Genomic DNA, 14,233 nt, shown 5'->3' with positions numbered 1-14,233 from the left:
GAGCAGAGCGGCGACCCCGCTTGTGTGTTGCCAACCATGCCGGAGCCCCACCTCGAACAACACCTCCACGGGCTCTACGGCTGCGGCATGCAATTCGTTGGGCAGAGGCCGTGCCGGTGGCGGTGGTGGCACGCCGCCAAACTGGCGGCGGCGGCTGCCTGGCGCGGCGTGTCCGTGGCCCCGTATTATGTCGGACTGACCACGGCTCCCCGAGCATTGTGGGAGGTGTGGCAGGCGCGGCGCCGCGCTGCAGCGGGCAATCGGGCGCGCCCTAGCGGCGTTCTGCACTGGCAGACCGTGCATGCCGCTGGCGCGCAGTCAACGATGGGCAAGTTGAAGATCGCCGCGGGCCGCTCCACTTATTGCTGAGCTGCATTCAGCAGTACTACGCCGCCGCCGCCACCAACCGCACTGCATCATAGCGGGGCCCTGCAAACTTGGCAGGCGACTCTAGATTACAGCGTCCTATTGAAAGCAAAAATTCATATGATTGGTTTAGGCACTGGCAAAGATCTGGCATGTATTGGGAAGGTGGCAAAGACCTTACCGGTGCACCGAGAAGAACCCGGGGAATGAGACGGGGTACCCGGGCCACAGCAGTATGATAGAGACGAGATACCCGCGCCACAGCAGGCACAGCAAGGCAGTCGACAAGTTCTGATGAAGAGCTAGCCGAAGTGAAACAAATGAAAAATGAAAAAACGGGGTGCACATGCCCTGTCACACGTATGTGGGATGGGACCACCGGCTTAAAGCGTGGCCGCAAACAAAAGCAAAGGGCAGGGACAAGTGACGCAGGAGCACCTGCCGCCGCGAAGCGATGGCAACGGCAGGGCTGCCCGCCTGGAAAAATGGTTTACAGAAGCACAAAACACAGAACGGCAGTACACTGGCGCGCTCGCACACGGGGCGGAGCAGAGAGCAAGGGCAGACGAAAAGGCGGGCCTGGCAGAGGCGCCCCGAACAGCTCCGCGCCGCCTCGCCCTGGCTGCAGAGCCTCAGCGCTTGGCACTGGGGTCGCCCACCATCGCGATACGCTTGTACCGCATCTCCCCCGCCGCCGTCAGCGCCGCGCGCTTGGCCACCTCCCCGCTGCCCCCCAGCTCCCTCACCGAGGGAAGGGTGTCCACAGAGTGGTCGGTGTAGTGGGTGTGCAGCAGCTTGTGGGACAGCTGCGGGGCAGGGGGGCGTGGGGAGGCAAATGTGTGTGTGTGTGTTGCGGGTGCAAAGGCGCGGCACCATGCTATCAAGGTGAGGAGGGAGGCAGCGATTGGCACGCACAGTCCATCTACGGGTGGGAGGTACGGGCAACAACAGCGTGCCAGCCGAGCCATCTGTGGTAAGCACTGGAGGCCCCCGGCTCCCCTTCCTCGCTCCCTCTGCTTCGAGGAATGCTCGCTCACCTCTCCCCCCGGTTGCCCCAAGAACTCAGCGTAGATCTTGTGGATGGAAGGGTTCTCGTGGCTTTTGCGCAGCGCCAGGCTCTTGTCCACCTGCACCACGATGCGGCACGCTTTGGATATCTAGCCACCACGGCCGGCGGCGCAACTCGGCACGCAGCACGCCACGCCATGCCACGCCACCACGCCGCCACACGCCACGCCGCGGCGTGGCACGACAACAACAGGCAGATGGTTGGAGTGAAGCAGGAAAGGAAACTTCCCGCTAACACCACACGACCAAACACGCCACCCGCTACACCACCCACCACCAGCCCTCCAGGAGGCCCTCCACAAGGCCTAACCTGGTAGATGGCTCCCATGCGCTTCAGCACCGCATCCGGGTCATGTGTCTTGGGCTGGCCGCCGCCGCCGATGCAGCCACCGGGGCAGGCCATGACCTGCAGGGAAGGGAGCAGGGCAGGCAAGGCAGGGAAGAAAGAACAGGCGTCAGCACGCGGAAGCCAGGAAGGCAGCTCCGGGCGGGCGGCAGCAGCGACCGGGAAACAGAAGCGCGGGACCGGGGCGGGCCGCGAGTGGTGCGCTGCGCTGCGTCTGCAGGCCCTCCGGCAGCACCACAAGCCGTGCCGCTGGGCAGTACGGCTGGGCTATACTGCAGTGACACTGTACTGCTGTACCGCTGCACCGCACCTCGACAAAGTCGTAGTGCGCCTCGCCCGCCTGGATGCGCTGCAGCAGGTGGCGCGCATTGCCGATGCCAGAGGCCACCGCCACTCGGATCTGCGGGGCCGGCGGGGTGGCATCGCATGGCGGTCGGCATGCGCGGCATGCATGTGCCTGGGCAGGCAGGCGTGTGTGTAGAGGTACAGAGGTGCCAACAGGCGGCCTGGTCGCCGTGCATGCGGGCGATGTGACGCAATGGCCCGCAGGACACCAGCGTGGAGCAGGCTCCCCTGCGTGTTGGCAGCTTGCTTGCCCCCGCGGCGATCCGAAGTGCAGGCAGGTGCGCCCGCGGCGGCGCCGGCGCCGCACCTCCTTGCCCGCCACCCCCGCCTTGAGGGTGGTGTCGTTGGCTGGCAGCGTGAGGGTGGCCTCCTTCACGCCCTTCACCCCCCTCACCGCCTCCACCTCAAGCTTGGGCAGGGGCTCGCCTGCGCACAGCGGCGGGCGCATGTGCATGTGATTGCAGGCAGTGCCACGGCAGAGTCAGGGCGCGCGCCCTGCCACCGACCCTCTCACACACCAAGCGCCAAGCACCAGGCAGGCCTCGCTGCCTCGCCACCTGCCCGAGCCAACCACCCACAGGCCAGCCCAGGCTGGGGCCTGGCCTCGCCACGCCAGGAACGACCAGCCTGCCAGCCCCCAAACCCCCATCCACCCTCACACACCTGCGGCGATCTCGTAGGCGGTGCGAATGGCGGCCTCCATGACGCCGCCGGTGGCGCCAAACAGCGCCGCCGCCCCCGTGGCCTCTCCCAGCGGGTTGTCAAACTCCTCTGGCTTCAGAGATGGCATGGGGATCTTCTTGTGGCTGCGGGAGGCAGGCAGGCGAGGGGAGGGAGGCAAGGAGGGAGGTGGGAAGGCAGAGACACGAGGGCGATGCGCTGCTGTGGCGGACACGGAATGTGCACCGCCGTGGCTGCGACGGGTGTACCGCATGTACCGCCGCCAGCTCACCGCAGCATGTGCCCAAACTCGCGCGTGGTGATCACGTAGTCGCAGTCGTAGGCGCCGTTCTCGTTCCTGCGCAAGCAAGCAAGCAAAGCAAGCACAGCACAGCACAGCAAAAGCAAGCGAAGCAGGATGGGCTTGTTCAGTCATGCGCCAAGCAGGTCAACTCCAGCCACGCAGGCCAGCGACAGGGCGCAGCCGGGCGCCCAACCATGCAGCGCAGCGCTGCACTGCACTACTCGCAGGCACGCCGGGCAGCCAGCCAGCCAGCCAGGCAGCGCAGGCAGGCAGCCAAGCAGGCAGCCCAGCTGCCGCACCTGCCCACCCCAGCTGCCACCTGCCCAGCCCAGCTGCCCAGCCTAGCCCAGCCCAGCCCAGCTGCCGCACACCTAAACTCCTTGCGCTCCGTCTCGTGCTTCTTGGCGGTGCAAGGCATGATGCCCACCTGCGGGCACGCCGCGGTTAAGCGTGGAGGGAGCAGGTCGGGGAGCCGCAGGGGAAACAGGGCGGGCCGACGCGTGTCAACGCCCGCGGCCAGCAGCGACCCAGCGCGCGCCGGCTCAGCGCCAGCTCGGCGCCGCCAGCTCGGCACGCCCGCAGCAAAGCATTCGGGCGCAGCAGCGGCTGGGGGAGGGGGGCGGCGGTACGGCTGCCTCCCATGGCTACGGCACACGGCAGCTCACCAGGCACACATCCTCTGGCTTCAGCCCTTTCTTTTTGGCCCAGTAGTGTTTCACCACGGCCCCCATCATCATCTGCGGGCTCTTGCAGCTGCTGAGGTGCGGGATGAGCTCCGGATAGGACTGCAGGGCACCAGGCGGGGGCTCAGCAGGGCGAGGGAGGGTGGGAAGGGCGTCGGGGCGGGAGCAGTCTCACAGGAGCTTGGCAGGGGCATGCCCCGCGGCCTGCCAGCCTGCCCTGGCTGCACACGCAGCATGGCGAGGGGCGGCGCAACAGCGAACAGGGCCATGCTGTTGGGGCGGTACGGGGCGGTACGGGGCGGTACCTTCTCCACCAGGTTGATCCACGCGGGACAGCAGGAAGTGAACATGGGCAGCGGGCCCGGGGCGTGGCCGTGCGCCTCCCCCTCGCCATGCCCCTGCTTGGCGGCAGCCCACGAGCCGGCCGCCGCGTCCTGCGCCGCCGTCTCCGCCCGCCAGGCCGCCCCAAGACGCTGCAGCAGCTCGGTGCCTGCGTGGAGGGCACAGGTTGGGGGCCGCGGGGGGGTCGGCCTGGTCCGGGTTGTTGCACCGCGACCCCTTCCTGCTGCATTCCCTCCCTCCTCCAAAGGATGCCCGTCGCAGCCCTATCCCCCAGCCTGCCTCCCCTTCCCAAGAGGCAGGCCCACCAACCTCCACCCCCACCCCTCCACCAACACACCTCAAACTTCCCCACACACGCCACCAACGCACCTCCACCACCCACACACTCCACCCACACACCTCCACGCCCACACATGCAACCCCCACGCACTCCACCCACCAACCCCCGCCACCCCACCCCGGCTCACCCTCCTCCATGATCGTGAGGTCAGCAGAGAAGTCGGAGTCGAAGACGTAGTCGAAGCCCAGCGCGCGCTGCGCCGCCACCATCTGCCCAGTCTCCACCGTGCCTGGCGCCAGCCCCAGCTCCTCGCCGATCGACACCCGCACGCTGGGCGCGGTCTGCACCACCATGACCTGCGGGGGTGGCGAAAAAAGAAAGCGCAGGAGGGCGGCGGCGGGGGCGGCGGCGGCGGCGGCGACAGCGGTGGGGGCGGGCCCGGGGGCAGCGATTGTGGCGTTGTTGGAAGTGGCGGAGTGGGGCCGCGGGACGCTGGTGGGGCGCGGGCGGCTGGCGCAGAGGGCTTGCAGACAGTAGTGGGCTGTTCGCGGGGGGTCGGCGTCTCAGTCGGCCATAGCCGATGTGAAGAGCCCCCAGGCCTGCCTGCCCTCGCTGCCCCGGCCCAGGGGGAGCGGCTTTCGCTGTCGGCAGGAGCAGAGTGGGGTCGCGGGAGGCGTGCGCAAAAGGGGCCGGAATGGAGCGCTGGGCGCCGGGCAGCAGCCTCCCCTCAGCCCGCCCCAGCCGCTGCGGCCGGCCCGCACACCAGCAGGCCTCCCATCCTTGCCACCTGCCCGCCTTCACCACGCGCGGCCACCACGCCGGCCTCCCCACCCCCCGCCTCCCCTCCCTGAAACAGCCCACCCCCAACCCTACACAACCCTACACAAGCCACCCCCCCACACACACACAACCGCACCTTCTGCTTGTTCTCCAGAGCATCCAGCACCTGCCGCCACTCCGAGTGCTCCACGATGGCGCCCACGGGGCACACGCTGGAGCATTGGCCGCACTCTATGCACTTGGAGTGGTCGAGCGCCTCCTCTATGAGCACCCCCGGGTGCGCCATGCGCGACCGGTTGATCATGCCCAGCACATTCATCTGCTGCACCTGCACGGCGGCACGCGGCGGCGGCGGCACAGGACACGGCGCGGGCGATGGCGGCGCTGGCGGAGGAGGCCCGGCGGGGCGCAACTCTTTGGATCCCTCTCCCATGGACCACGCCTGCTGCAGGCAGGTCTGCGGGCGAGCATGCGTCGCGGCCCGCCTCGGCGCAGCCGTGCGCCAGTGTGCAGGAAGGATGGCGGCGCCGCCGCACCTGGCCGCACATCGTCACGCACCGCCCGCACTTGATGCACTTCTCTAGGTCAAGGGTGAGCGCTGTGGAGGAGGAGTCGTGGAAGTGCTCAAAGTCGGCCTGGCGGGGGCGGCGCAGGGGTGGGCAGGGGGCGGTTGGATGGGGCCACGGCGGGCGCTGGCGGGGGGTGCTTGCTTGCGGTGGTGGCGGTGGGCGGTCGCTGGCGGTGCGGTGGGTGTGGTGTGCATGCGTGGAGGCGGGCCGGCAGAGCGAGCCCACCTCCGCTGATGTGCTGCTCCTGCTGCGGGCCGGTGCGCGTGCCTTCCAGCCGAGGACCCCCGCCCTGCCCACCTGCCCCGCCACCCACCTGCACCTCAGCATCCCACTCATGGCTATAAGTCTTCAGCTTGGGAAGCACATCCTTGACGTTGTACCGCGAGATGAGGTCCTGTTGTACCGCCACGGCGGCAGCAGGAGGAAAGGCGCGGGCGGGTCGGCTTGTGCGGGCGGGCCGCGCAGCGGAACGGCAGCGCGGTGCAGCCACCGGCAGCACGGCAAGCCGCACGCAGCACGACGCAAGCCTATGAGCTGGCTGCAGCACTCCTCACAAGGCGCCCACCTGGAACTCGCAGCGGCCCGATGCATCACAGTTCCTGCGCACAGCCAGAGGCACGCGCGGCAGCAGTCGCAGGGGCAGCCAGTCGTGGGGCAGCCCATGGGAGCGGGCACGCCCGCCACCTCCCTGCCACCACCACCACCACCACCACCTCCCTGCCGCCACCACCACCACCGCATGCGCCGCCAACCAAAGCTCACATGCAGTCGGACGGGTGGTTTGCCTTCATGAGCGACAGCACGCCACGGATGCTCTCCTGCACCTTGTCCGTCGCCGTCTGGACCTCCATGCCCTCCCAGGCAGGCGTGGCGCACGCTGGCTGCGCGACCATGGCAACAGGCGGGGAGGCGGGGCGGACAGGCAGGGGACGGGGGCTTTGTCGGTGGAAGAACGCGAGCAGCAGCCGCCCAGAGGGGCCGGCGCTGGTGCTGCGCCCTGTCCTTGCGTGATGGCGGCAGCCGCAGGCGACACATATGGCTGGCAGTGACTCGACACAGACAAGGGTTCGTGCAAACAAGAGGCAGGACTGGCAGTTTGGGAGGCAGCGAGCGGCACAGCGGCTGATCTGCCCTGCCAGCTCCAAACCGCCCGCCCCTTGCACCTCACCCTCGCCTACCCACCTTGAGCTGCCCGCCCCCCGTCTCCACCATGCATATGCGGCAGGTTCCAGGCGTCGTGGGCAGCCGCGGGTGCGTGCACAGCGTCGGCACTGCGGCATGCATGGCGCGGCAGGGTCGTGACGTGGCATGGCGGCAGCTGCATGGTTGTGCCTGGGGCAAGGCATACTCAAGCAGGCAAGCGTAGCGCTGCACACACATTCCACAGCAGCATAAGGCGGGCGCAGAGCAAAGCAGAGGGCGAGTGTGTAGACTGGAGCTGCCGCCGCTCACCGTAGGCTCCCGCCTCCCTGCAGGCGTTTAGCACCGACGTCCCTTCCGGCACTGTTACCTCCCTGCCGTTGACCTTGAGCTTCAGTTTAGGGTATTGCTCTGCAAACTGCTCTGCGCTGGCCGCCAGGGCGGGCAGTGACCTGCTGAGGCCCACGCATATAGCCCTGGCCACTCCCAGCAACCGCAGCGCCTGGTCGGGGCTCTGCAGGCCCCTCCTGACAAGGGCTTCCATGGGCGCTACACCAAGGCTTGGGTTCCCGCGTGCTGCTTCTCTCGGGCCTTTGCGGGTGGAGCGGCGGCGGCGTCACCTGACCGGCTGGCCTGTGCGGATGCACACTCTGCTGGTTGTGCTGAGCCGATTGCGAGAAGACTGGGTCCCGAAAGGGTACACTTTGCGCGGCGCATTTCGAGTGACGTCGTGGCGCACGTGCAAGGAAGCAAGCCCTAGCGATGGCTTGATTGCTAAGAACACCCTGGCTAGCCAGGAGGTGATCGGTGGCATCCCCCGAGTGACCCCAACAGCGCTGGGGCCACCCGGTGGCGGGAGGATGGCGCCACTCCTGGCACACCCTGCCAGCGCCGTGGAGCGATGATGGTTGGATGGCAGGGAGCAATCTGATGTCGTGGAAGAGACTGGAGTGGGTGTAATGGCCATTGCACATCCAGGATCACTGCTTTTGAAGTCGCGGCCTGCCGGCCAGGGGTGCGGTCACAGCTTGCATGGGCCTGGCGCTAGTCTGGCCCGACTGGTCTACCTGATCTGGCAGGCCTCCGACTGGTCACATTTAGATGGAGCATCCATCTCAAACAATTTCCTGCACAATGCAGGGGCGGATTAGAAAGGCGGCACATTTGCGGCGCCCTGCTGGCGGGAGGCATGAGCGACCTCGGAGACGCTGTTGTCCTGCCTCCTCATTCCTCATTTCGCGCCGCTGCTGGGGCGCATCACAGATTCACCTCCTCCTCCACCGCCGCAGGCCAAGGTAAGCTGAAGACCGGCAACCTTACGAAAGCTGGGCAAGCCGGCTTGCCCTCCCAGCATGCCACCTGCAAATCTTATCAATCAGGATATTCGTCCCAGCGAGCCTTGGACTTTGGCGGGCAGATGGGGAGTAGCGGCGCCGGGGCCGCCTGGCGGTGGCGCCGAACCCGCGTAGCACCGCACCCTCTCGTCTGCAGGCCTTTGCATCCCTGTACCATGGCAGCCACCATTGCCGACTGCCCTGACGAGGTGCTCAGGCACATTCTAGAGCTGCTCACAGAGGATGAAGGGTGAGCGGTTCCCTCCCGCAGCTACTGCGCCTCCCTTGGCAGCCGCTTGCCCGCCCCATTGCCAACCCCTGCCAGCTGCCTGCTGCCCCGCTGCCCGCGCCTGCCAGCTGATGCCTGCCGCTGCTCCTCTGCCCCCGCCGCGTGCCGCAGGCAGGCGGGCCCTCACACGCTAGTCTGCCGCCGCTGGCGCGGCTGGCGCTGTGCGACCGGGAGCAGCTGTGGAAAGTGTTTCGCCTGGCGCCAGCCTGGAACCTGCAGTCGGGCAGGCTGCAGGAGGGCCGGTGGTTCGGCTGCATGCTGGGCCTGCTACATCACGTCAGCCCGCTGGTGCGGCAGCTGGTGGTGGATGGCGCAGACCCTGGCAGGGCGGGCCCCGGCCAAGGAGCAGCGCCCCAGCTGGCAGACTTTCTTGCCAGCCTGCAGCCTGGGGCGGTGGAGAGCGTGCAGGTGACGGACTGGACGCCGGTGCCGGCAGCTGCCATGCAGCTACTCCCTAGCTTCTCGGCCCTGCGCCAGCTGTCGCTGTGCCCGCACGACGATTACCGCCTCCCGCCCAACACCGCCGCCGTGCTGTGCCAGCTGACGTGCTTGCGCCGGCTGGCCGTCTCCAACAGCGGCGCGCCGCTCCCCGACGGCCTGCCCGCCGCGCTCTGCGCGCTGCGCCAGCTGTCGCACCTCGCACTCACCTGCCACCGCGCGCTGCCCGGCCTGCGGGCGCTGACTCAGCTGACTCAGCTGGAAGGCCTGAAGCTCAGCGAGCACTCGGGCCAAGGTGCGGCGGCGGCGGCCAACAAGCAAGGGCTGCTGCCGCCGCCCGCCGCCTTCTTCCCAAGCAAGACCCACACCACTTACGCCTCCACCCGGGTGGGTGCGGCGCAGCCCTGGGACCAGCTGTGCCACCTCTCTAGGCTGCACCTGCAGGCTGCTGGGTCCACGCTGCCACTGTATGCCGCCGCTGCAGCAGCGGGCGTGTGCTGCAGCCGCTGCGGCAAGCCTTGCTGCGCCGCTTGCTGCAGGTTCCCGGCGCCGCCCTGAATTGCGCCGGCGCAGGCCTCTGCCGCCTGAAGGCGGCCCCTGACCGCAGCAGCCCAGCCGGCGCGGCGGCCTCTTTTGTGGCGCTCAGCGGCGCCCTCCTCGCTCCCAAGGCCTGCGTGCCGGCTGCTGACCGCCAGGCAGCCTGCCGTAGCGCTGCGCATCGAAGGCTGTGCCCTGCACCCTGCAGCCTTTGAGGGCGGCGGCAGCGTGCTGGGGGTAGTCACGCGCCTCGACCTGCGCCGCTGCAGCGCATCGCTGGCTCGGGACGGCAGCAGCAGCTTGGCGCACGTGATGCGGCGAGCAACGGCGCAGATGCCGCTCCTGCGGGAGATCGGCGTATGGGATTGTGACCTGAGCTCCGGACTGGAGGCTGCCCCACTGGCAGCCCTGGCCAAGCTCAGCATCCGCGGGTGCAGGCTGCGCGGCCTCCCCGACGCTCTCCCGGTGGCAGGTGAGGCGTCCGAGCAGGCGTGCGGCAGCTTGTCGGTGGGCTGTGTGGCAGTCGCAGCCTGGCATGTGTGGTGGCCATGACGGTCGCCTGTGCACTGCCCGGCTGCAGGCCTGAGGGACTTGGTGCTGAGCGGCAACCAGCTGCTGGCTGTGCCGCCGGTGCTGGCGGGCGCGGGGGCGCTGCGCCAGCTGGATGCCAACCCGCGGCTGGAGGTGACGGAGGAGGATTTGGACGGCACGCTGCTGCGCCTGCCGCACCTGAGGCAGCTGTGGCTGGAGGGCACGGGCACGGCGCCCGAGGTGGTGGAGCACCTGCGCTCCTCCGCCCCATGCACCTGGAGATTGCCACGGGCTAACCAATTCGACTCCGGGTGCACCGCACCTGTGCAAGGCCAGCTTCTCGGCGCCCCATCCTGCGTCTGCCTTGCATTCACTTGCATCTGGCCATCATGTTGCCCTGTATTAATGATTTCACAGTGCATCGATGCCAGGCACGTCCTGCCACACCAAGAACCTGCTGTGCAGCAGGCGTATGCTTGCCGGCAGCAGCGGGGCGGGACAGCGGCGGCGGCGGACCCTGCCGCTTGCAGGTGGCCAGCAGGGCGGTCGCTACCTGGCCCACACGGCGGCGCTGACATCCCAGACTGTCGCCGGGGGGCCAACATGCCCTGAATTGGCCAGAAAGCGCCAGCCAGCCACCGAGAGGAACTTGCCTTCCACCTGGCGCCGCGCCCTTCTGCGCTCCCAAACGAGGCACCTCGGCTTACAACCAGTGTACCCCGGTGTTCAGACGCCTCCCTGGCACGCGCACAGTCCGTCTGCTGGGGCCACCGCGATCGAGTGCCGCCTTCGAGCTAAAGCAGACCACCCGGCACAGCCCACAACCACAGATAGCTTCACCGAAAGGGAAGGTATTCCTTAGGAGCAGACACAGTTTGGGCACGGACCGTCGGCGGCAAGCGGCGGCTGCAGTGCGCTGCCACGTTTCCCCGCGTGCTGCCAGCACCTCGGCAGCAGCCAACCCCCAGATCAGACAGCACAGGGCAGCTAGCCCCGCCGCCCAGTAGCAGGCGGGGATGGCGGCGGCCCAAGCAGCAGCCGCCGCGGCGGTGGCGGACGTCGAGGCGGCCCTGAGAGAGGCGGACAAGGCTGCCAAGAAGCAGAAGGTCTGTGCCGCCTCAAGCGCGCAAGCCATCAACAAGATGCTGCAGGTGAGAGAGGGAGGCTGCACCGGGCCGACTGACTGCGCCGCCGCTGCTGCCAGCATCCTGCGCTGATGCCGAAAGCAGGTGCTGGCCTGCGGCTCAGCCTGCCTGAGGCTGGGGCACGCCACTGCGCCGCAGGCCGTGGGTAAGGCCCGGCAGCAGCTGCTGGCGGCCCCGGCCGCGCCGCCGCAGGCGGTGCTGCAGGAGCTGCATGCTGAGCTGGCGGCCGCTGACGTGGCACGTGCGATGACAGCTGACACCAAGGACCTGCACGGAGCGGTCAGCAAGCTGGGGAAGGTGGGTGCCTGGCTGTGCTGGGCTGTGCTGGGCAGGGTGGGGCTGGGCGGGGGCTGGAGGGAGGGTGCGGCTCCACACTCCAGGCCACCGGCAGAGAAGGCGAGCGGATCTCAAGCACTGGCCAGTACCACGCATGCGAGGAGCCTGCCTTTCCGGCTGCGACCAACCCTGATCTTTGCCCTGCAATGGAATCCATGCGTCGCCGCCCACCTGCCTGCCTGCCTGCCTGCCGGTTGCTGCTGCCCTCACCTGTGCCTGCTGCCTGCCTGCCTGCCCTCCCGCCTGCCCGCCCGCCCGCCTCTGCCCACAGATCGTGGACCGAGCCTTCACCGCCGACATCTCCAAGGCCTATAAGCCCGACCGGCCGCTGGACCAGCGCGCCCTCAACCAGGCACGCGCCGCTGCCTAGCGTCCTGCCCCTGGGCTGCATGCTACCTGCACGGCATAGCCTATCCCCCTGCCCTGTGTTGCTGCCGCCTGCACGGCTTAGGCTATCATCCTGCCCCGTGCTGGCGTCCGCACTGCCTGTGCCGTGCTGTGCTACTCTCAGGAGCCCGCTCCTGCTGCCCGCCGCCACCAGGGGCCGGCCTTACCTGTGTGCTGCCGCCGCCTCCTGGTGCCGCTCGCGCCTGTCGCCGCCGCGCCCGCAGGTCATTGCGGAGCACCTGTTCCACGAAGGCCTGTTTGAGATTGGGCAGGTGTTTGTGGAGGAGGCGGGGGTGGAGGAGGGGGAGGCGCTCAAGCGGCCCTACGCCTCCATGCACACGGTGTTGCAGGAGGTGCGCTGCGCTGTGCTACGCTGCGCCGCGATGTGTGGTGCGCCATGTTGATGGCAATGCGGTGCCGCGCCGCTCAGCGCCGCCGGGCCTCGCCCCCTCCCTGCCCTGCGTGCGCGTCCACACACCCACCCGGCCACCGCCACCACACCATGCACACACCCACACCCGCCCGCACGCCTGTCGCGCCCCTCCTGGGGCCTCCCTTTCCTCCCCACCCAAAGCAGGTCCAGCGCCACAACCTGGCCCCAGCGCTGGAGTGGGTGCGCGAGCACGAGGCGGCGCTGCGCGGCCCCGGCGGCGAGCCGTGCGCCTTTGAGTTCTCCATACACCGCCTCGCCTTCCTGTCCCTGCTCAAGGAGCAAGGTGGGCAGGCAGGCGGGTGGCGGCGGGTGCTGTGGGGGTTGGCAGGGTGTGTGGGGGAAACGGTGCAGGCTGCTGCTGCTGTCCTGCTGCCGTCCTGCTGCTGGCGCGGCCGCCGGTGCTGAAGGGATGGCCGGCTGGTGTGTGCAGGCCAGGCGGCGGCCATGGCGTATGCGCGGCAGCACTTTGCGCGGTTCCAGGCGACGCAGGTGCGCGCGCCTGGCAGCTGGGCAGCTGGAGGTGCGGGTGCCAGCAGGCTGGGCGCAGCCGGCAGGCCCCGAACAGGCGGGTCTCTGTGCTTCCCCTCTTGCCCACGCCGCTGCCGCTGCCGCGCCCGCCCCACCACCCCTGCCCTGCCCGCCGACCTTGCACCCGACGCGCACCATGCATGTACCGCCCCGTACCGCAGATGGCGGCGATACAGAAGCTGATGGGCGCGCTGTGCTTCTCGCGGCGCGCGGCGGCGGGCAGGCCCAGCCCCTATGCCGACCTGCTGGCGGAGGACCTGTGGGGGAACCTGGGTGTGTACTGCTGTACTGTACTGCTGTACTGCCTGCAGTGCTGGCGTACCGTGCAGAGTGCGCCGCACGCCGCGCTGCAGCTGCACCGAAGCTGCAGCAGCGAGGCAGGCGTGCTTGCGCCCAGCGCCCTGGGCGTGCTGGGCCAGCCCATCTGACGCTGCTCTTACCCGCTCAGCGCTCCCTCCCTCCCCTCGCCTCCTCGCCCCACGCCGCGCCCCTGCAGCCCGCGACTTTGTGCGCCAGTGCTGCGTGCTGCTAGGCCAGGCCCAGGACTCGCCGCTGCTGGTGACGGTGGCGGCGGGGGCGGCGGCGCTGCCCACCCTGCTCAAGCTGGCCACAGTTATCAGCGACCAGGTCGGGCTTGGGACCCTGCTGGCCGCGCTGGCCGGGCGGCAGGCCGCGCTGGGGCGGCGGTGGGCCGTGGTGCATCCTGCTGGTGCAGCTGCACCTGCTGGTGCCATCGGCATGGCTGGTGCGCGGGCGTGGGCTGCGGGCCGGGCCAGGCCTCCCTCCCTGCCTCCCTGCCTGCCCGGCCTGCCTCCCTGCCTGCCCGCCTAACCACTGCCTAACCACTGCCCGCCCGCCTAACCACTGCCCGCCTGCCTGCCCCATCCGACACCGCCCCTGCACTCCCCCTGCTGCAGCCGGTTGCTGACCTGGCGGGTGCGGCGGAGCAACTGCCTGTTGAGATTCCTCTGGGCCAGGAGTTTATCTTCCACTCCGTCTTTGCCTGCCCCGTGTCGAGAGACCAGGTGGGCGGGTGACTGCGGGCGGGCGGGGTCTGGCCTGGGCTGGACGGCGGCTGGGCCGGGCTGGGCAGGGCTGGGGCGACAGCGTCCCATTCCTGGCACGAGCTGGCAGCAGGGCGCTGTGTGGCGGCTCGGTGTGCGGTGTGCCTGCTGGCGCGAGGGGGCGGGGGTGCAGCGCCGGCCTGTGCCTGCTCGCCTCCCGCTCCTTTCTCCCCACTCCCCCGCTCCCTGCCCCCCACATCATTTCCACCCACCCCCATCACACATGCATGCACGCTGGCTGCCCACCCGCCCTGCCCGCCTGCCCGGCCGCCGTGACCACCGCCGCTGGTCCCTCCCCGCCCGGCTGCCTGCCCCCCACATCGTCCCC

The 14,233-nt window shown here is 69.1% G+C and overlaps 3 protein-coding genes across 3 annotated transcripts in view; 2 read left to right on the top strand and 1 right to left on the bottom strand.

Annotated features, from left to right (window-relative positions):
• Positions 1-998: 998 nt before the first annotated feature.
• Positions 999-7,499, bottom strand: HYD1 (hypothetical protein; the record flags this gene model as incomplete). Its single annotated transcript, XM_005848550.1, has 18 exons — positions 7,196-7,499; positions 6,926-7,014; positions 6,506-6,624; positions 6,309-6,342; positions 6,108-6,137; positions 5,711-5,809; positions 5,311-5,502; positions 4,541-4,750; positions 4,078-4,152; positions 3,755-3,874; positions 3,461-3,516; positions 3,078-3,143; positions 2,789-2,931; positions 2,433-2,551; positions 2,091-2,180; positions 1,745-1,840; positions 1,404-1,493; positions 999-1,172 (listed from the first exon to the last, which is right to left on the bottom strand). The coding sequence occupies exons 1-18, from the start codon at positions 7,425-7,427 to the stop codon at positions 999-1,001; spliced, it is 2,034 nt and encodes a 677-aa protein (XP_005848612.1). The 5' UTR covers positions 7,428-7,499.
• Positions 7,500-8,393: 894 nt separating this feature from the next.
• CHLNCDRAFT_144113 (hypothetical protein) lies at positions 8,394-10,308 on the top strand (the record flags this gene model as incomplete). Its single annotated transcript, XM_005848756.1, has 5 exons — positions 8,394-8,426; positions 8,618-9,335; positions 9,690-9,953; positions 10,062-10,255; positions 10,294-10,308. 5 exons carry the CDS (start codon positions 8,394-8,396, stop codon positions 10,306-10,308), a joined length of 1,224 nt encoding a protein of 407 aa, XP_005848818.1.
• A 720-nt stretch (positions 10,309-11,028) lies between these two features.
• Positions 11,029-14,233, top strand: part of CHLNCDRAFT_144112 (hypothetical protein) — a gene marked incomplete at both ends in the record, with an annotated part of 3,460 nt that continues 255 nt past the window's right edge. The window contains 8 exons of the mRNA XM_005848755.1: positions 11,029-11,163; positions 11,296-11,454; positions 12,105-12,233; positions 12,458-12,596; positions 12,744-12,802; positions 13,003-13,114; positions 13,338-13,468; positions 13,759-13,866. Coding sequence (XP_005848817.1) covers positions 11,029-11,163; positions 11,296-11,454; positions 12,105-12,233; positions 12,458-12,596; positions 12,744-12,802; positions 13,003-13,114; positions 13,338-13,468; positions 13,759-13,866 — 972 coding nt within the window. The remainder of the gene's footprint in view (positions 11,164-11,295; positions 11,455-12,104; positions 12,234-12,457; positions 12,597-12,743; positions 12,803-13,002; positions 13,115-13,337; positions 13,469-13,758; positions 13,867-14,233) is intronic.

Source organism: Chlorella variabilis (genome assembly GCF_000147415.1).
Source record: "Chlorella variabilis unplaced genomic scaffold CHLNCscaffold_7, whole genome shotgun sequence".
In the NCBI taxonomy this organism is placed as follows: domain Eukaryota; kingdom Viridiplantae; phylum Chlorophyta; class Trebouxiophyceae; order Chlorellales; family Chlorellaceae; genus Chlorella; species Chlorella variabilis.
This window is presented reverse-complemented; position numbering and strand designations above follow the sequence as displayed.